This window comes from Symphodus melops (genome assembly GCF_947650265.1).
Source record: "Symphodus melops genome assembly, chromosome: 4".
Taxonomy (NCBI): domain Eukaryota; kingdom Metazoa; phylum Chordata; class Actinopteri; order Labriformes; family Labridae; genus Symphodus; species Symphodus melops.
The window spans coordinates 14,184,190-14,205,924 of NC_136694.1; the positions used below are offsets into that span (position 1 = coordinate 14,184,190).

At 43.2% G+C, this 21,735-nt stretch overlaps 1 protein-coding gene across 4 annotated transcripts in view; it reads left to right on the top strand.

Moving 5' to 3' along the window:
* The window catches only part of LOC306822340 (calmodulin-binding transcription activator 1-like), a 50,819-nt gene that overhangs the window by 24,378 nt on the left and 4,706 nt on the right, over positions 1-21,735 (top strand). Inside the window, exons 4-21 of one of the 4 annotated variants that reach the window (XM_079341296.1) lie at positions 64-131; positions 2,826-2,961; positions 5,236-5,307; positions 7,054-7,207; positions 8,638-10,508; positions 11,609-11,735; positions 12,771-12,905; positions 15,714-15,862; positions 16,417-16,601; positions 16,679-16,757; positions 16,846-17,113; positions 17,297-17,814; positions 19,596-19,744; positions 19,846-20,092; positions 20,353-20,421; positions 20,962-21,107; positions 21,213-21,284; positions 21,438-21,468. In XM_079341296.1, the coding sequence (XP_079197422.1) occupies positions 64-131; positions 2,826-2,961; positions 5,236-5,307; positions 7,054-7,207; positions 8,638-10,508; positions 11,609-11,735; positions 12,771-12,905; positions 15,714-15,862; positions 16,417-16,601; positions 16,679-16,757; positions 16,846-17,113; positions 17,297-17,814; positions 19,596-19,744; positions 19,846-20,092; positions 20,353-20,421; positions 20,962-21,107; positions 21,213-21,284; positions 21,438-21,468 (4,476 nt within the window). The remainder of the gene's footprint in view (positions 1-63; positions 132-2,825; positions 2,962-5,235; positions 5,308-7,053; positions 7,208-8,637; positions 10,509-11,608; positions 11,736-12,770; positions 12,906-15,713; positions 15,863-16,416; positions 16,602-16,678; positions 16,758-16,845; positions 17,114-17,296; positions 17,815-19,595; positions 19,745-19,845; positions 20,093-20,352; positions 20,422-20,961; positions 21,108-21,212; positions 21,285-21,437; positions 21,469-21,735) is intronic. The other 3 variants (XM_079341297.1, XM_079341294.1, XM_079341295.1) reach the window with 3 other exon arrangements.

Consider the following 21,735-nt stretch of genomic DNA (forward strand, 5'->3'; position numbering starts at 1 on the left):
CGCGTACACGCAAACACGCACGCACACCGATATAACCTTTCTGTCTTGTCTTTGTCTCTCCAGGAGATTGCTGCATATCTCATCACTTTTGAGAAACATGATGAGTGGCTGACGACATCGCCAAAAACCAGGTGAGAAGATTGCAGATAATGGTTTCCGCTCACGTACAGCCCCCACACAAACATGGCATTCCTCAATCAGCCAGTGAGTCACGTTGATTTAATTTCAATGACTGAGTGTCCGTGTTTGATTAAAACATTAGTGATGTACTTCGACTATCTCCAAGGGCTCCCACTGATGGCCTGCTCTACATGTAGAGAGCGCTCCAGCATATGGCCGGACTGTAAAGCACCTAGTCAGCTGGAAATGGAGTAATAATGAATGTAAATGTATTAGGATAAGTGATGTATAATTCAGATACAGCAGGGTGAGGTGGGGTTTAAAAGGGAGGGGTGGGGTTTGTGTGTATAAGATGGCTTGTGAACAGGGATTTGCATGGCAAAGTTGAATATTCATCGTGTCGAATGAACCATAGGTAGCTCTTTTCATAGATCGAGCAGAGGTTGTAGTCATGCAGAATAGACATAGAGAAAGAAGAAAAGGAAAGGCTGATGATAAAGGGCAGCTTGAATTATTGATAAATCACATTATTAACATTTACTTTGGTTAATACAACTGTAGCTGCGATTAAACCAAAAGACAGAACGATAGAAGAAGAAAAAAGTAAAGTAAGTGAAAAGGTCACCTCCTGGCCCTGTTTCTGATTACTGACACCACAGAAAGCCCGAGGTGATGCCTGTGTGTTCCCATTGTGCCAGCTGAAGGACTCTTCTCAGGAGCAGCCTGAGGCCAGCTGCACGGTTTATGTTGTGGATAGATTTTTCATTGATTGGTTGTGCTGCCGTTAGTCTCGGCCTCCCAACAGCAGCAGCAGCAGCAGCAGCAGTCATATTGGTGTTATTGAGCAGCAGTTAGATATAATCCCATTTACACATGACACCAGGCACGATTAGAACAGATTACACCTAATCCCATCAGATGGAAAGCAGCCCAGCTAACAGAGCCAATGACATTTATGTGTGGCTTCGCATCTATGTGTTGTTGTGTTTTAATCCGTATGTGTTTGCACACTTGCAAGGTTTCAATATTAAGATAACAATCAATGACCTTCATTTCTCCCTTCAATGAAATACCTCATCAATTCAAAGTAATGACTGTTACCTCCTCTCTCCCTCACTTCTCTGCTCCTCCTCCTCTCCTCCCTTTACCAGACTCACTCACTCGCCCACTCCGTCTCTTTATCTTGCCGTCTTTTTCTTTTTTTTCTCCCACTCTCCTCCCCTTGCCTTCTCTGTTTTCGCTCTGCTACACGGTGTAACGGTGCAAAAGCTTTTTATATCCCACACATCAGAGCCCAGTTACAATCAATAGCATTTATGTCTGCTTAAATCGGAGGGTTTGTGAGGAACATGGGCATCATCCATGTGCATGCGCACACACACACACACACACACACACACACACATTAACAAACATGCACGTATTTCCCATCCGCCCACACACACACACACACACACACACGCACACACATCTGATCTCATCCATCTTCTCCATAACATAATTAGAATCAGCAGCTCCAAGATGACTCACACTGCTCGAGACAGAGACTAAACTCGGCTTTGATCGGAGGGTGGGGGTCTCCACTCTGCTACGAAACTGGCAGGCTCACCCCAAAACAGAGCAGATTTCAGGTGTCAAAGAAAATCAGCTCAAAGCAAATTCAATTTCACTACATAGTGTTCTGTGTAGATTGCAGTCATCTCAGTCCTTATAGATCGATCTACATCAAATTCCTTCAACAGAGGAGAGAAGAGGAGAGAAGACATAATAAAAGAGCAGAAACAGAGGTTGGGAAGGTAGTTAAAAGAAATAAATGCGATGAGAATAAGAGTAAATAAGTGAAGACTGAAGGGACTGAATGAAGAGATACTATCATAACAGGGATAAAGACTGCAGGTTGATGGAGAAGAAAAGGGCAAAGAAAAGAGAGTTGAGGTGTGTAAACGTGTGTGTGGTCGTGTGTGTGTGTGTGTGTGTGTGTGTGTGTGTGTGAGGGAGAGAGCACTTGTGAGTATGTGTCAGTTTATTGATTGGTAACGTGCCTGCTCTCTTTCTGTTGTCATGAGATAAGGCACAGAAGAATTTTTCCTCCGCCTACACTTACGCACACACACACAACGAACACACACCTGCCCTTAATGTTTTAGAAGTGTAATGATTGATTGCTGAGCAGCAGGTTTGACATTGAGCCTGAAGAACACACGGCAGTAGGTCCTGCCTTGTCTGATATCACTGTAGCATCTCTGTGTTTGTACATGTATGGTGTGTTTGTGTGTGTGTGTGTGTGTGTGTGTGTGTGTGTGTGTGTGTGTGTGTGTGTGTGTGTGTGTGTGTGTGAGCACACATTTCACCAGGTGTAAATAGAAAAGAAGCTTAGAGGCCAATGTCCCTGCTGTGCTGATAAATCACCCGACGGAAATATTAACATGCAGGAGTGTTAGTCCACATCTAAGAAGGGAGGGGAGGGGCAGTAAAGTTGTCTGTGGAAGAGAAACAGTGATGCAACCATGTAAACCAAGAGCAGTTTAACTTGCTATTTATGAATCAGCAATGCAGAAATAGTTTGGAAACCTAACAGCATGAAACATCAACATTAAAAATATTTCCAGTTCAGGTTCCACAGAGTTGAATGTTCAGTTTTTAAGAGTTTACTGATTTACAAATCGTTCCTCATGCATGTCGGACTTTATGTTTTTTTCCACCAGGCCCCAGAATGGCTCCATGATCCTCTACAACCGTAAAAAGGTGAAATACAGAAAAGATGGTTACTGCTGGAAGAAAAGGAAAGACGGGAAGACCACCCGAGAGGATCATATGAAGCTCAAAGTCCAGGGAGTAGAGGTGAGATTCCGCAGCGGAAAAACAAGTCGATGAACAAGCTTGGAGCTGAGTGTGGTTTCACTTCCAATCTTGTCCTTAACTTACTCTCCTTCACTCCGAGCAGACGTACTGTAAGCGGAACACAAATGTTCACACAAACACACATGATGAACTGAATGTGTTTTCGTGAGAGAGAGTGCTGCCCCTCTCTCTTCACCTCCTCCCTGCTTGTGTCCCTGTCTCCCTTTCTCTCTCTCTGCCTCGCTCACTCTCTTTCTGAAGGATAAGAGTGTGTTTGGCCCAAGGCCAGGAATGATGTCAATGCCTCCTTCAGCAGAACAGAGAGGGGTATCGATCCAGTCTCAAGGCAGCGTCTGTGCGTGTGTGTGTGTGTGTGTGTTTGTGCATTTGAGTCACATCAGCTAGCTCAAAAATTGATTATTCAGCAGGAATATACCAAGAGGTGAGAGGAGGGAGCATGCATGTGTCAGAAACAAATAAAATGAAGTAGAAGGGAGAGTAAAGAAAGGAAAGTGAGGACGCATATGGATGTGTGCAGAGGGGCAGATCATTTTGCATTAAAGGTGAGCAGGAGATGGGGCGAAACAGACACAGAGGCAGAGAGAATAATTGAGATCAAGTATTCCCATCTGCACTTTTATTATTCACAAGCTCACACTCACATAGACATTCGTTGCCCATGCAATAATTCTGCAACCACGGATGGATGCACATACTCAAACACACACATGTATATACAAAGGAGAGGGTTTCCTCTTCCTGGTAGTTGCTCAGTAATTGTTTGTGTCACATCTTCCCAGGACCCCCTTAAGCAAGCAAGCAAGCCGTGTGTAGAGCAGGGGACGGGAATGAGGGAAGAAGCGGAGCGGTGAGATGAGCAGAGGGAGAGGCAGGAAGCAGGGGAGAAAAACATAACCCTGGATAGAGAGCCTCCTCATATTGAATGGAAATATATGGAAATGCACTCTGCCTTTGGCAAAGCGCACTTTAGATAGAGGGCGGGCTACTTCTGAGAAGAGGCAAAATGGCGAGAAATTACAAGTGTATACCAGAAAGAAAGCAGGAGTTATACACTTTGATTATATACTGCCATATTGCTGACAGTTTGTGTTTTCTGCATACAATTTTGTCGTTATGCAGCGTGTGTTCGTTTGTGCATGCGTGTTGATTTCAGAGCTTGCGAAGAAGTCGCGATGACCTTGATAGCAGGCGTGTCTGTCATCCCTGAACCCTTTCTGTGTCAACAACTACTTTATTAAGACTGTAAAGTGCACTGAGCCGCAATGAGCATCAACAAAAACGTTTCCAACATACACAATACACCAAAATTTGTCTCAAAACTGGCACAGAATATTTGTCTTGTTTACTTTTCATCAATCTGATATCTTCTTGTCTTAACCACATTTTTTCTAATTTAAATGTAAATTCACTAAGTTTGTTGAGCTTACTTTTTTAGACTATAAAAAAGGGTTTTGCATCAACAACAAAAAATGCAGTCCTGTAATGTAGTGTGTCAAGATTTGGTTTTGGTATGGTTCAGAAACTTAGGTACTTTAATGCATCACACAAGACGTTGTCTCTGTCCTCTGGCCCAGGTGCTACAGATGTAAATTAGCTTATTGCTAATACTGGTACAGCTAATTGGCTGTACACTGTCCCTGTCAAAATAAACAAATAGAAATTAAAAAATATAATTAAACACTCGCATTACAGACATCTCATTGTTTAAATCTGCTACCCAATCTTTGCAACCATATTTTTCTCCAGACTTGCATACACTTTGAAACAATTGTGGATGTATCTAAGCACCTCCTGGTGGATGGAGTCTTCCTCTTTTTCTTGTCTACCTCCCACTCCACTCTCACTCTGTACTTGTCCTGCTTTCCCCTCTTCTTTTTAGTTACGCATCTCTCTAAGAGTGTGTCAGCTGACAATATTGTGAGTTTTCATGAATTCCAAGTGTCTTGAGTCTTGTTGAGGCAGTAAATGTCACAATCTCTTGCACTATAATTGTCAACACCAGATTTATGGTAGTTTACAAACGACAAAACATACTGTACATATGCAATTTTACTTAACAACACTTTTACTTACTTTTTTTTTAACATATTCGTTGTTAGGGCCTTAGTGTCTGTAACCTACGTTTTCCTCTCCTGTTATCTCATTTATTGTCCTCTCCTCCTTCTTCTCTTTTTCACTTTTTGTCTTGCTTCCCCCCCTTTTCTTTTCCTGTTGATCCCGGCAATCTCCTCTCCTTTCCTCTCCTCTCTCTAGTGTCTGTATGGCTGCTACGTCCACTCCTCCATCATCCCCACCTTCCATCGTAGATGCTATTGGCTGTTGCAGGTAAGCCCACCCCCTTCCCCATCCTTCCTTTTTTCTATTTTTTCTTTTCTTTTCTTTTCTTTTTTTTTTTTTACAGTTTACTCAATTAAAAAAAGCTTTGTATTGATTGTCATAGTTTAATGTGTGTTGGTTATAACAGCAGCATTTCCACACCAAGCCATACTACAAGGAAATGTGTATATATATATTTTTTATTATTTGCCAAAAGTTGTCTGTAACTTCTTCAGTACAGCACAGTATGCTATAGAACCATGACTTACAGAGAGCATCAAGGACTCTGCTCTCTATGTGGTCCTTTCCCAGAAAAACACCCTGGGGCTACAAACAATACACACACCCTGCTCACACCAACACACTCATGCACAGGTGTCCCATGTGTATAAAAGCATGTTGTTGGATTCACTCTATTGCTCCTGTGAGATATGCCAGAGAGTAGCTTACACACACACACACACACACACACACACACACACACACACACACACACACACACACACACACCTACTCACACATCCCTCATTCTTTCTTCACTGTGCAAGAGCTGGCCACCAGGACAGCATCATCTTCAGATGACAGGTTACATGATGAATCTTAGGAAATGTGCATACATTCACACTAGCTCTCTCTTTTCAACTCTGTTCATTTCAAACCAAATATTGAAAACCAAGCCATGTTCATTTAATTTCAAGCAGGGAAATGCATACGTGTTAATATATTCCTCACCAGGATTTCCTGCATAATTTGTCACATTGAATTTACAAGGACATTCCAGCCATCGGCCATAAATTGAATTTGCCCAAACCACATATATTTTCTTTTTCATATTCCTCTTCCAGTTAGACTCTTGCAGTCTGAAATTATAAAAGGGAATTCTGCTTGTTTTATCTGAGATAATGCAATTTTCTGCTCTTTGCCCAAATATCAAAACACATCAGTGAATATGATCATAAATCAGTCTGTGAGTGCTGTTGCACTGCACAGTGTGGTGCTGTAGCAGCCCACTGTGCCATCCTCTTTTGGAAAGAAAAGTGTTCCACCTCAGCAGGTCCTCCCCCTTACCTGAGTCCGTCTACTGAATCTTTCATCAAGAGGAGCTTCTCTCTCCTCTCTCTCTCTCTCTCTCTCTCTCTCTCTCTCTCTCTCTCTCTCTCTCTCTCTCTCTCTCTCTCTCTCTCTCTCTCTCTCTCTCTCTCTCTCTCTCTCTCTCCCTCCCTCCCTCTCTCCCTCTCTCGTGTTTGAGGCTAACACACACACACACACACACACACACACACACACACACACACACAGATGTATATGAACGCACCAGTTGAATCATTCATAGGGTGGAAATTCCATAGGTCCTCTGGTGGCTACAGTATAGTGAGAACCACCTGGAGCCACTCTCTCTCTCCCTCTCTCTTTCTCTCTCTATGTACATCACACACACATGCAGACTCTCCCACAGGCCTCTGCAGGGTCAGAGAGAGTGATGAGTGGGCTTGAGCTGTTAAATCTTTTATGGGCAGGTGAGGGAATCTTATCCGACACGCTATGTCTGACCTCCCCCCTGACCTCCAGGTTCCCTCCCGCTTTCCTTCTCTATTTCCTCCCTCTCCTCTGCCCTTCTGTAAATAGACTCATCACGTGATTCTCTTTCTCCCTTGTGCTGAGAGAATATGACAAGAAATTAATGAAGGATGTTAACTGATGACATGTCAATGCATAGCTGTGTTTTTTTTTTCTGTGTGTTTTCCTGTGCTGTAGAATCCAGATATTGTGCTGGTGCACTACCTGAATGTACCAGCAGTGGACGATAGCGGGAAGCCATGTGGTCCTGTCCTCTGCTCCATCAACACAGACAGGAAGGAGTGGGCCAAGTGGAGCAAGGAGGAGCTCATTGGACAACTCAAACCCATGTGTGAGTTAGAGTAACTGTCATTTCAGCACTCAGCTTCCTCCTACACTCCAGCACTCATGTTCCAGCTCGCACTCTTTGCCTAAACCTGGGGCTATGAGTCACCTTGGGTCCATAACAATACACTCTTGTCGTGGTGCAGTAAAGTATGATGACGTACCCTTGCCAAGCCACAAGATTATTATGTGGAAAACTAGTGTAGTAAAAATAAAACTGATAATGTAGTTAATTGGCTTTCTTGTAGGTTTTGTAAACAACTTGGCTGCAGAATTAGGAGCAGTCTGGAGCTGTGCCAGTTCTCATCAGATGAGACAAATTCAGCGGTTCAGAAGAGATGATGTATACATTTCTCTGTGGTAGTAAAGAAAAATATATATGGTCCTGGTGTGTTAATTATTTAGAAAAACGTTATCTAGATATCACTCTATGTAATTTTAAATTGTAACTCTTAAATGTGACACTGGACTGCTAAAAGGACTGCAATTCTGTTTAATAAAAAATTGTTACACTTTTGTCCTCTTCTTCAATTAAACAAAGCTTCTCAATTTAATATCTTTAATGACAACCTTGTTCTTTAGTGTTCTCAAATAAAAAGATATTCTATACATGCATACTATTCAGCGCCATGCTGCCACCTAGAGGCAGAAACACATTTCACCCAAGGAATTGAGGAATAGAAAGAAAGACAGAGGTGCTTGAAATATCCAGCATGTATTATTCATAAATGGGCATCAGGGAGTAGATAACTGAAGTACACTCACTAATACACACGTGAAAGACACACACATACACACACACGCTCTAGCACTCTTTCCCAATCTCCCCCATCCTTACCCCTCTTTTGATCTGGTTCAGAAGTGCATTTAAGGACAGCTGCCCAAAACTAAGTGCTTGTTGGCTGAAGTAGTACCTTGCCCCCCCTCCCTCCCTCCCTACACACACACACACACACACACACACACACAATCTTTCTCCCTTCACTTTTCTACCTGCCCTAATTTGCTCACATAAGCAGTGACTGTTTTTTTTTTCATCTCAAGCACTTCTCCACATCACTTAACTGATCCTTCTATGGTAATTCTCAGGCAATCTGTCTCTGACAATTTTTTCTATTTTATTAAACATTGATTTGAGAAATCTAACTTAAACAGTGTAAACTCCCTCAGATGTTATTAAAGTGTATTGCAAGAAAAGCATATTGAACTATTTTGATATGTGTTAAAAAATGTTATCATCTTAACTGTGTGAGAGATTTTTCATCATTAAAGGTTCAGTGCACCGTGTGAACACTAGAGGGCACCATTAAACACTATCCAATGTATTTATGAAGCATAAACGCAACAGTAATACAATGACTGACCTGATTAGTTCGAATGATAACACGTTTAGACAGTAGGTATCTAAAACTCATTGTCTCCTTTGTTTCTTGTCAGGTGCTGGAAGCAGTCTGCATCAGAAATGTTCCAGTGTCAAGCAGCGCATCATCTCGTCCAAGCAGGAGTCAGGGGCAGCACCCGGAGGTGGAGCAGCAGTGGGCACAGGCGTAGCGGCGGGCCAGAGACTTGAGGAAGCAGATGGCACAGAAGTCCAGAATAGTGACGTGTCAGAAGGCCAGACAGAGCCCAGTCCTGGAGGAGGAAGGAACAGAGCGGGTGGAGGAGAAAGGAGGAATGGCAGGATAACAAAACCGTCCCTCCTCCCACAGAGCAGCATGGAAGTGTCCTCATCCACCTCTACAAACCAGGTGGAGGTCCCTGACACCACCCAGAGCTCCCCATTGTCAATCACCAGCGACATGGCCGACAGCCCCGCTCTCGCCATCGGGGCCAGCTTGTCACAGAGCACAGCGGTGTTCATGTCTGAGGTCACTACACTGACCGGGGATTCGGTTTACTCTGCTGGCCACACCCACCTGCTGGCATCCACTCATGAGAGCACCACCACTGGCATCCTGTTGGCTGTTCCACCTGAAAACCAGAGGTTTGCTTCGTTTCCTGGAGGGGTGGGATTAGGGGAGGGAGGAGAGTTGGTTCTGTCTAGCTCTCTGGACTCTGGTGGAGGAGTAAGCATCCCTGAGACCACCATGACGTTTGACCCCGACTGCTTCCTCAATAACCCCAAGCAGGGTCAGACGTATGGAGGGGGTGGGGGGAAGACTGAGGGGTGTAACGGGGATGATGGAGGACTCCACTGTTCCTCTAATGGCTTTGTCTACAACCAGACCCTCGTCAACAACATCAAGACAGAAACTACGTCCATGGAGCAACCGCTATCCACTCAAAGCAGCTACGTTGGAGAAGGGACAGGCCTCAGCCCCAGCACCACCCTAGAGCAGATGGACTTTAGTGCTGTGATGTCATCAGCCTGCGTCCCAAGCCTGAGCCAGTCTGCACACCACCCCTCACCAAGCCTTTTCCTCCAGACCTCCCCCCAGACAAGCGAGCCCTCCCAGCTGCAGACCAACAGTGCTGAGGCAACCCAGGAATCAGGCGAGGCTCAGCCTTTCATAGGCCTACCCTCAGTGCCAACAGACTCTCCAGTATCCAACGGTGACCCACATACACACCTTCACCAAGCCAGCTCAGACCAGCAGGGCCTGTGTGTAAGAAATGGACAAGGAGGGGTAGTGGGCTCCTTTCCCCTGATGCCACAGGAAACAACTAGCAACCAATTGGGCAGTAGGAGAAATCGGGAAGTCGGGGTCTTAGACAAGACTTCTGAGAATGGAGGGGAGTTACTCATCAAGCCTGGAGACCCTCATGAGGCCTACACCAGTGTAGACACAGAGCACTACTTGCAACCCACAGATGAAAATGGAGGTGGAGAAGGAAGCGGGGGAGGTAGTGGAGGGGGAGAAGGAGGGGGAAGTGAAATTCTCTGTAATGGCGTGAGCTTGTCAGGGGCGAGCAGTTCAGTGGTGGCCAGTCCTCAGTCTATATCTGCTGGTGGAGGTATTGAGGCACCGCTCTACAGCTCCCCTCTCTCTCAGCAGGGTGGGGGGGTGTCAGCTACAGCAACTGGGACAGGAGCAGCCATCAGTCTGGAGGGCTTTGAGGCTTCTTTTGGAAGCCAGTTCTCTGATCTCATCAATGATTTCATCTCAGTCGAGGGCTCCGGAGGTGGGGTTGGGGCTGCAGTCACTGGGGTTCTGATGCCCCAGGAGGGGGCAGCAGGAGAAGAGCCGGGCACAGGAGCTGGCCACCTGCAGAGCTCAGAGGTGGAGCAGGGGGGTTTGGGACTGCTGCAGGAGACTGGGAGACTGTTTGGTGTAACAGACTACTCCCCAGAGTGGTCTTATCCAGAGGTTAGTAAACCCAACGTGATTATTGTTCATTATTTATTCATGGTTGTTCCCTTCAAGACAAAAAAAGGAATCAGTGCCTCTACCACTGCTGTGATTGACGGTGGCTTGTACTGATGTTAAACGTACAATTTGTAGTAAGACCGCCAGCCTGACTGTGTGGTCATTAAGGAGTTAGAATATCTCACACTCAGCTGATTGGATTTTGATGAAATTTCAATATTGCACTGATTCCCGTAGGGGGCTTCATTAATTTACCCGTGTACCACTTAAAATATCACACAACCATTTTGTCAAAGCATGGGGTTGAAATGTGTAGACTCAGAGCGTCTTGCATCATTTTAATCCAAATAAAACATTAAACTGCATCAACAATTATTTAAATGGAAAAAAAACTCAAGAAAACATTTTCTGCAACTTTCTTCCACAATCATCAGAGTTGCATCCCACTGGTTATTTAAAAGTTTGAGATTTCTTGCAATCCACATCACAGTTATCCTCCAAAGGCCTCAAGCTTGATATCATAATATTCAAAATTGGTTACTCAGCAAAATAAATTTCCCCCAAAAAAACAACAAAATCCTTTTAATGGCTGTAAATATCACACACTTCATTGTTGTATACTCATACCTCATGACTGCAACATTTTTAGAGAACAATATGTTGTTTATGTATTATTTTTAGCTCCACTAGAGACAACATATGCCAGTGTTGTTTGGATGGTTCGAACAGCTTTGTTCTACTTGGATGTAAGGAGTAAAACAGCCCCTGGGGGCTGCTACCAGGCCTCATTGCATCAAAGATTTCTCATTAACAAAATAATATGCAGTTTGTATTGAGGCATGTTATATCATTTATCAGTTTAGAATAACATAATAGAAAACATAAATTTAGGCCATTGTTTCTCTGGGGCAAAATCCAGATTTTTTAATAGAAGCATATTAACAAGATAGACTGTGTACAAACACAAACTTGTTGTTGTATTGCACAGTGTCTTATAATCACATAGATGCTTATTTCTATTCAGTCACTATATTTAAATCAATTAGTTTCCTGCGGACAAAGTGGGATATGTGACTGAAGCCTGTGTTTGTGTGCTGCAGGGTGGAGTGAAGGTGTTGATCACAGGGCCGTGGTTGGAGTCGAGTAGTGAGTACAGCTGTCTCTTTGACCACATCAGTGTCCCTGCTGCCCTCATACAGCCCGGGGTGCTGCGCTGTTACTGTCCAGGTAACACACTCTTTTTACACAAAACACATCCGTCATCCAAGACACTTTCCTTTATGTTGTTGTTTACACTTTATCTCCCTACCACCCCACTAATCCTTACAAGAAACAGATTCTTTCAAAACTCTTTACTTTAGCACACAAAAAATGAGTCCAACCCTGCTTTCAGACTGGCTGCTTTTCGTTCTCTTTTTCATACGCGTTTCTCGGCAAGAATAGACAGTAAAATGATTTGTGGAGAGATTTATTGCGCTTTTATGAGCAACAAGTGTATTTATTTATAGTTAAAATATTTGACAGGCATGAAAACAACTTTCATTGTAAAAGCCCAAGCTGGCTTTTCTGCAGAGAAATACCCTTGTTGTACAAAATGCTTTATACTGAAGTTATTCCAGGACAGTAGTTGTTATTCAAGGTTCTCTAAGGATAACTTACTGGGTTCCCCATATAGCTTTATTTGAAGAAAAACAGATTTAAAAATCACAGTAAGCTATAAGTATGTTTTTTTATTAAATTAAATAACACAAGGTTCAGTGTGAATTTGTGCTGAATTTCATCTGGTACAAACACTTTCCTCCTCTCTCCGTTTTGACCTCTGCTTGAAGACTTGTTGCCCTGTATGTTTAGTAAGTACTCGTTAGTAATGTAAATAAGTTCCTTTTCTGATAAGCCCTGCCCCTTAATTACCCAAAACAATCTTTGAATATGGCAAACAGCCAGTCTTAAGCAGGCCTCAAATTCTGCACATCAGATGTTAGCGCATTTATAAAAAATGATAAAAACAAAGAAATAAAGTACATTGTGAGCAGGGACACTAAGTGGCTGGCAAACTTTGCAAAGTTTTGCTAAGAGATGTGTTTTTGGAGGATATAGTAATTGATACATGAATCACATCCTGCCAAGTGATCAAGCAGGGTAAACCTGAAAGGCAGATTGTCTTTTAAAAACATAAGTTCGCACGGCTTAATGTGTTGTCCTGAAATATGCTGTGACAGATTCGTCTGACTGTCTAATCCATTGCCTGCTGTCTGTTTGTAGCCCATGATACAGGTCTGGTGATGCTGCAGGTAGCTATGGGTGGTGAGGTTATCTCTTCTTCTGTGGTGTTTGAATACAAGGCGCGTGACCTTCCAGCCTTGCCATCCTCTCAGCATGATTGGCTGTCCCTCGATGGTAAGATCACTTGTGACGGTTTTTTAACATGCAGGGATGCACAGATACACTTTTGTTGTCAGGTGTTGTTCACTCAATAAAAAGCATAAACTGTACAAAAGTAATGTACTTATACATACTGTTTCACTGTATTGCATTTGTACAACTTGCGTACTGTATTAAGATTAGTAAATACTATATTGTTTTACTATAAACACTTCACTGTCGTATTTGTTTACTATATATTATTTTAGATTTACCCCATATACAGGTTTTACATAAACCAGGTCTTTGACATTTTTCATCTAAAACTTTTTCTGAAGCACCACTACCCTGACCAGAATAGTGACATGATTTGTGCCTCTCTACTCTACTCCATTTTCCCCCCCTATGTATTCCCTACAGGCCTGTATGCAGATTAATTAAAAAGTAATCTAATCTGCAAACTTTCGACAAATGTAATGTGAAAACTGTGTAAGTGAAACTGTGCTTTTCACCTTCACAGAACTTTTTAATGAGGCAGTCATGTAGCCTATCACACATGGTCATTGTGAGTGTATGTTGGAGATAAATCACTCTCAGCTATCAGATTATTTGGTTAGAGGCGTAAATGCTCTTCTGAGAGCTCAATGATAGTGAATCAAATTAAAACATATTGTGCACGTTGTTAGAGGACAATTGAGTCGACTCTAGGGGATTGCAAATATCCGCACTGTGCCGCGGGGTTGGCTTTTGTGTGCAAATATATCTCCTGATGAAATTGCAGCTCGGAAACACGCGGGTCTCCTCAGCGAGGCATGTCCTGGGTTACTGTGTTCGCCCCCGTCAATGCGTTGCGCAATGCGGCAATGCGGCTCTACAGTCACAGCAGGATGGCTGTTTGCTGGAGTGAAGGGCAAGGACATTGAGGCACAATCGACTTGATCCAGTTGACAGTCGAACTGTTGAGTACCCCTGGCATTGTGCTGCTTCGCGGACGCTATATATAGGCTTTGTTTGGCTTTCAAAGATGATAGCGAAACCTGGATGTGTGCCGTTTTTATTTTAACTCTGGCAATCAAAGACTAATTATGTTGGAAAAATAGACGGATGTAAATAGCAAATATACGTCAGCGGATGAATTTGTCACATGACATTGTTCCAGTTCAAGTTATGTGCTGTCTATTGTTGTACCGATGACGAGCGAGCATCCCGCAGCTCTGAGTCTGGCGGGCCGATTTGAAGCGTGTCTGCTGCTCTCCCAGACACAACGTGCGCTCTCTCTCTCTCTCTCTCTCTCCCTCTCTCTCTCTCTCTCTCTCTCTCTCTCTCTCTCTCTCTCTCTCTCTCTCTCTCTCTCTCTCTGCACTTAGTTGTGTTTTCCTCGCTCGGAGTAGCAATGTGTGAGCCGCCCTCTTCAAACTAACGCGGTTGAGCAGAAGCGGGAACAAAGAGAGCAGCAGATAGAGACTCGCTGATTGGGTTCGTAGCTTATTTAATTTTAAAGCGATGATTACTTCACAACGCGCTCTTTATTAGGCGCTCAGGTCTGTGTTGTTGGGGTGAAGTCGTTCGTTGTTATGCTGCTGTTGATGGATGTGCTCGTGTCTAAATATCGACTTTAAAGCTGTTAAATCTTCGAAAACGACTTTCATATTTCATGTCTCAGCCTAAATGTGGTGCACAGTGTGGTTCGACTGTAGACAAAGAGACTGGAGAAATGCCACAAGTCCTCGCGTTGTTTGCACGGTAGATGTCTGAACTACAAAGCCTACTGGACTCATTTTAGAAACCTTATCACAGTTGCATGTTTTGTCTCGTTGATCGCGCTTTTCAGTTTCAGCACCACCGAGGGTGGACAGCGCCAAAGTACCCATAAACAACCAATGAAAAGAGAATCAGAATCCTACAGAGGCCCCAGATTGTAACAGGCCTGAGGTGCAGGCAGAAATACATGTTATATGTTTCTGTACGAAGATGTTGACGCCTAAGCTACATTATATTGAATTATTCCTATATTGTTGTTCAATAAGCAGATTTGAAATGATGAAGAAATATGTCACTAAAAGTATAACCAACAACAGAAAAGATGACTGAGTAAAACTATCAATTCACAAACAAAAGATGTCCTGCTCTTAAATGCATGTTGTAATAGTTTTGTTGTTGTGGTTTGTTAGTGGTGTGAACAAGTGCATATTTTTATTCATTGGAGAAGAACGAGTAAACACACATATTTAACAGGAAAATGAAAGTGTATGGCTTGTCAGTCATTAAACACATGTTTAATGGTCAGTTAAAAACATATTATGAATAATATAAACACATGCTACAGACATGTTGCATGTCTTTACACATCTATGTGGGTTTGTGTAAGTATTGATTGTTTGTGTTTGGCAGCTAAATAGTGTTTTGCTGTCTTTCCAAAAACTGTACTCTTCTTCTTACTGGTCTGTTGTAGTGGGAGGAGTCAGAGCCTTTGTTTCGCTATCTTGGAACATCCTTTCAAACTTTGTTTGCTTGCTGCCTGTTGCAGACAGTCAGAGTGAATGAGAAGGGAAAATATTATCTGAATGAGAGAGCAGCAGGTAGGATGACAAAATGTGCACTGCAGCAAAACTGCAGCACCAGTGAAACAAAGGGTCACATTTACATACAGCCTTGTCGTAGTTACACACTTTCACACACACAGGCAAACACAGACAGTTAACTTGGTTCCAAAGTTACTATTGTTGGCAAAGGGATTTATTGAGCTCCTCAAAAAAGAGCTTGTCTCGCTAAGCCTTTCTAAGTAGAATGTACCAAAACCTATCCAATGCTTACAGCTCCATGTATCCTGGGTTATTTCTGTAGATACCCAGTTCAGGATGTCCATCCTGGAGCGTCTGGAGCAGATGGAACAGAGGATGGCTGAGATAACCAATCAAAACCCCAGCTCAGAGACCATGGCAACCAAGGGTGGTGGAGTAGAAGGAGGAGGAGCCACAGATCAGCAGTCTCAAGTAAGGCAGAAGGAAGTGATTTAGTGTGGATGCTTTTTGTAGGCAGCCATTTAATTGGAAACATGTTAAAGTGAGCAATACAAGTAAACAAGAAACAGAACAAAGTGCTTCATTTATAAAAATGTAATTGAAGCAAGTCTTTAAAACTGTATCAGTCAGTGGGATTAAATTGAATAACGCAGGTTTAATTGTTAACATTGCAAGAATTCATCAAACTTTTTAGCATTTTATGAACTCTGACTGAAATATACATTACATAATAATAATAGTAAATCACATACTACTTAATACATTCAGGAACACAACTTCAGATTAAGAATCTGATCTTTTGTATTGTCTGACGTAGTAGTTATATACAATAGTAACGCACTAGTGCAATAATTGGACAGCCTAAACAGGTTATGATAAACTATCCTCTACTAGTTTTTAATAGCCAGAGACTCACAATTTGTTGATCTTAATCTTTCATTTAATAAAAAAATAGACTTTTCCTGTTTGATATTCATTTCAAGATGGGAGGTAAATTTCTTTTAATTCTGTCTCCTATCTTGCAGATTTCCCCTGATCAGGGTTCATTCGAGGGTCGTGTGGTGGTCGTGTGTGAGAAGATGATGTCACAGCCATGCTGGGCCACTTCTAATCAGCTTGTCCACAGTAAAAACTCCAGAGGAATGACCTTACTGCATCTGGCTGCAGCTCAGGGCTATGCAGGACTCATTCAGACACTTATTCGCTGGCGGTGAGTAACAAACAATCATGACACAAACTCCTGAACGCACAGACTTCACCAGTTAATTCCACTTCATGTGTCTGCAGCACAAAGCATGCTGACAGTATTGACCTGGAGCTGGAGGTGGATCCTCTCAACGTGGACCACTTCTCATGCACTCCACTGGTGAGTGACTATTACTTCCACATGGTCTTATGAGTGTATCTCTCTTTTTCCATGCCTGTTTGTTTTTTTTTTCCTTGGGTCTTCTCAGATGTGGGCATGTGCTCTGGGGCATACTGAGGCAGCATTGGTACTTTATCAGTGGGATCCAAGAGCTTTGGCTATTCCTGATTCGCTGGGACGCCTGCCGCTCAACATAGCACGATCTCGGGGCCACACTCGATTGGCTGAGCTCTTGGAGCAGCTGCAACAGAGCCCTCAAGCTCAGGGTCAGCCTGGTGAAACTTGGATGGACAGGTGGAGAGGAGAGCCTCAGACAAGCGGAGTAGGCAACAACCCTACCCAAAACACTAACCCAGGTGTGAAAGCCCATTCTAATAGTGTTAAAACAACCAGGAACTGATGTGGTCCATGTTCAGTGGTCAGTCCACTCCAAATAACATTATAAGCCTCTTGGAATATTAGATTTTTGTGTTTGAGATTAACTTGTAAACATACCCAATGTGGTGGCACACTGTTGTAATTTTCCAATTATTTTCCAGAGCTGAGGAGAGCCAAGCCAGAAAGCCAGCCAGAAAACCAGAGCTGGAGTCAAGGAGGACACAGAGCTCCACAGGGAGAACAGGGAGGCCCGCCCCCAGCCAAGAGACTCAAACCAAACACAGACACCCAGCAACAGCTTGATAACTCAACCCCTGGCACCCAATCCCTCAACACCCTCCTCAACTTGCCCCCTAGTCATAACCCTCAAGGTCCTCTCCTCCCCAACACCACACAAACTCAAACCTCTAACCTCAGCTGTCAAAACACACCTCCTACCAGCTCCAGCCATAACCGGTTGCAGCTCCCCAATGCTCCATTCTCCCACCTGCAGGCCAGGATAGGGGGGTCTGGAAGGGGCACCAGGTGGAGTCTGAGACAAACTCTGGGGCAGCGTAGCCTGGCCAGAAGGATTCTAGGAAAAGAACGACTAGCTATTCACCTGCGCCGAAGAGTATTGTCTGACAGGGGAGAGGAGACAGAGCTGCTGACCTTTCAGGATAATGCAGAGGACCTGCAGGTAAGAGGAGTAAATTGTCAGGAGAACTTTAAATGTGTTCCCTCACCAAAAGTGATCTTGTACTTCACTTTACTTCATGTACTTCATTCTTGCGAGCATGTGTTATGATTGTGATAAAAACCATGACATAGGTTGACCCTCTTTGTGAAGGAAAGAAATGTCATGTAATACCTTATTTTATTAAAAGCAAATCCAAATCTTGGGAATGTGTAAGATTCATCACCAGGATGAGCATCGAAGGGGATGAATGTAAAGACATACTATGATATAACTTTTCAAATTTTAAAAAAAAAAATTCAATTAAACTTGGACTTATAAGAATGGGGTCTGTCTGTAGGGGTATCAGAGCTACCTTTACCTTTCACTTCCACACCAGCTGACACAGTCCAGTACAAACTTTCCCTGGTGACAAAATTACCAAGTATTTAGTGATTTTAATCTGGGGGGAATTACTTTAATAGTTTGGATTTGGAGGATAATTAGTAACCATTGTACTCGTGGGTCTTCTGCTTTGTGATTCAATTAAGTCAATTAAAATGTCAGTGCCATCACCATCCTGATGTCCTATCACAACATTGAGCTCATATATGTGTGTGTGTGTGTGTGTGTTTTCTTTACTTTACATTTTGAAAAGGAATAGAGAGACAGTAGAGAGAGAGGTACATTCAACAGTTATAGTGCAGGAAATTAGTACAGTTATTATTAGGTGATGAATGAATGAATAAATACAATAGATGTGATAAATAAAAACAGATTTAGGGCAGTGATTGAATAAATTCACAAGAAAAAAAAGAAGAAAATAATACTGTATTGATCCCTGAAGGGAAATTCGATGTTTACACTGAGTATACACACTGAGTGAGCTGCCCCTGGCAGGTGCTCCTGAGCTGGTTAGATGGGGGGGTTAAGTGTCTTGCACAAGGACACAGCGGATATGTTGCTCACATTAGCTGGGGATCGAACCCTCGACCTTCGACAAAGTGCCGTAGCTGAGTAATAATTAAACATTTCTAAAGCAGTGAGTGATAAATACACATTTTTAAAGCAGCAGTGGAAAAATTAGCAGTAGTAGAGTTATTATTGCACAGTGTTTTCCCGTCTGTTGGTGGAGAGTGAGTTTATGGGTTAAGGAGTTCGTCCACAGCTTTGGGAACGTTTCTTAGTCTGTTTGTCCATGTGCGTACAGTCCTGAGTCTGCCTGAGGGAAGGATGGTGAACATACAATGTCTGGGGTGAGATGGGTCATTCCAGATATTTAAGGGTCGTTTGTGGAGACGGTGCGAGGGGATGTTTCTGAGGGGTGGGAGAGGGGAGCCAACAATCCACTGAGCTGTTTTGATGATCAATTGAAGATGATGATGCTTCATTTCTGCTGCAGTGCAGCTGGAGTACAAGACAGTACAGCCGTACGTCAGGATGCTCTCAATTGTGCAGTAGTAGAGGTTCTTCAACAGATCGCAAGGCAGTCTGTTGCGCCTCAGGTTTCTCAGTAAAAAAGAGGCGTTGCTGTGCCTTTTCTATTATGTGTGAGGTGTTTAGGCTCCAGCTCAGGTCCTCTGAGATGTGCACTCCCAGGAACTTAAAGCTGACGACACCTTCCACCTCTTCCTCATTTATGTGCCTATTATGTGTCTATTGTGGAGTGTTTTTTGTTTTTTCCTGTTGTCGATTATTATTTCTTTGGTTTTCTTTGTGTTGAGGTGCATGTTGTTGTTGCTGTGAAGATCGTTTTTGATTTTAAAGAAAGCAGGTGATAAGAATCTGAGATGCATGTATTGCAGATGGATATTACGATGCTAGCTGATCATATCCTGGAAGCCTCAAACGGTCGGCTGAAGCAGGAGGATATGGAGACTGAAACTGACTCTGGAAGGATGAGGATCAGCAGTGATGTCAGGTTACTGTCTGGTTTTCTTGCTGAGGTGGAGAGGTGAGTCTAGGAGCACCTGAATTTACTGGATTCACATGACCTTACCTATTGAACAGTGTTAGTCCTTTTCATTGTGAAACTTTTGTTCTGTTTATTGCCAGGTTTCTAAACTCCAAGTCCCACGCTCCAAGCCCCAAAACAAACTCTCTCTCAGGGTCTGAGGATCCACAAAGTCCTCAGGCTAGGCAAGCCCTGCCCTCGCCCTTTGACTGGAGCTCCTTCCTCTGTGCAGCTATGAAAGAGGAGAGGTTGAAAAGTGACTCTTCCTGTCTAACCATGACTGACACAGAGCAGGGAGAACTGTATGAGACCATCAGGCATGCTCTGCACTTCCTAAGAAAACACAAGGTAAACACAAAGTTCCCCGCTTGCGCACGTTGATTTAATTCAGAGGACCTCCTCTTTCTTCAGGTTGCCAATTCACAACTGGCCAGGGACTACAGCTGGAAATTAGCCGCAAAGGCTAAAGATGCTCCATTTATTGTTAAAGGGGATTGTCCACAAAATAATAAACTAAACTAAGCTATATTAGTCATTCATAAAATACAATAACTGGAAAAGTTGAAGATGACTATTAGCCCTTAATCATATTTTGATTCTGCAATCAGGGTCCCATTCAGGAACAACGCAAAGAGATTGCAGCAGTGATTCAGCGCTGCTATAAGAGATACAAGCAGGTAAGTGTTAGCAACACGCAGCTAGCGACAACTCAAAACTTGCTATCATGCTAGGATAACCAACAAAATTCAGCTGATGTCCAACATTCTGTTTAATACGTGAATTAATCACACATTTATGTTTTTACTTCCAACTGCTTGTCTTAAGGAATTATGGACATTTCTGAGTGTGTGAAGCATGCAGATTAGAGTACAAGACTTTGACCTGTGACCAATTTGTAGTTTGAGGTTTTTGCAGAGGGAACATGACAGATACTGAGCTCTTCAGAACATAACAGTTATTGCAACAATTAAAAAGAAAAAAAGGCTATGTCAGAAAAACCCCACCTACTGTATATCTAGTAGAAGTTCTTCCTGTGTCAGTTAATTTTTGAGTTTGTCTTATTGTTCTCCAGATTCATTTGTATCTCCCTTGCATGGATTTTACAATACATTTGGATACCTGTGGATAAAAGATTCTGCATTGAAAATGTACATTTGTGGCAGTGAAAGAGTTACCAACATGCAACAATATTTACAACCATCTGTCTCTTTTCTCAGTATGCACTTTATAAAAGGATGACCCTGGCTGCCATCCTGATCCAGAGCCGTTTCCGGAGTTTCCATGAGCAGAGGAAGTTCCAACAGAGTCGTAGAGCAGCGGTCCTCATCCAGCAATATTACCGCTCCTATAGACACTCTCTCGGGTACTCAGAGATACACACACAAACACACACACATAAACACACACTGATTTCTCGCATTTTTGTTTACAAATGAATACATTCTCCCTTCTGTGTCTTTGCTTGCAGCAGCCTGCTAACAAAAAAACAGAACCAGGCTGCTCGAAAGATCCTTCGGTTCCTCCTCCGATGCCGCCACAGGTGAGACATACAATTTATTCAGTCAACATCAAAAACCACTGCACACACATCCAAGGACACAACAATACATATTACACATTTACAGCCCACTGCCACATGTGCACTCTTTACACTGGTGCTAATAGTTGGTGTTGTTTTACTGTTCCTGTGAAGCCCCTTGATGGACCATAGGCCTCTGAAACGGGTAAGTCTTCTCCCTCTCCCTCTCTCCGGCTGATGCCTGTTTTTGCATGTCAGCGGAGGGAGGGGGGGAGGAGATCTTGGCTTTTCATCCTCCCCTCTCTCTCTATCCCCCCCTGCCTTGCTCTCTTTCTCTAGCTTCCTTTCTCTAGCCGAGGTACTGCTGAATGACGTCGGTCCTTGTGCATGATTGAGAGATAGATAGAGAAAGGAATCCTGCATATGTTCTACATGGGGGCATGTTCTGACTGACATTACTAGAGGACTTTTA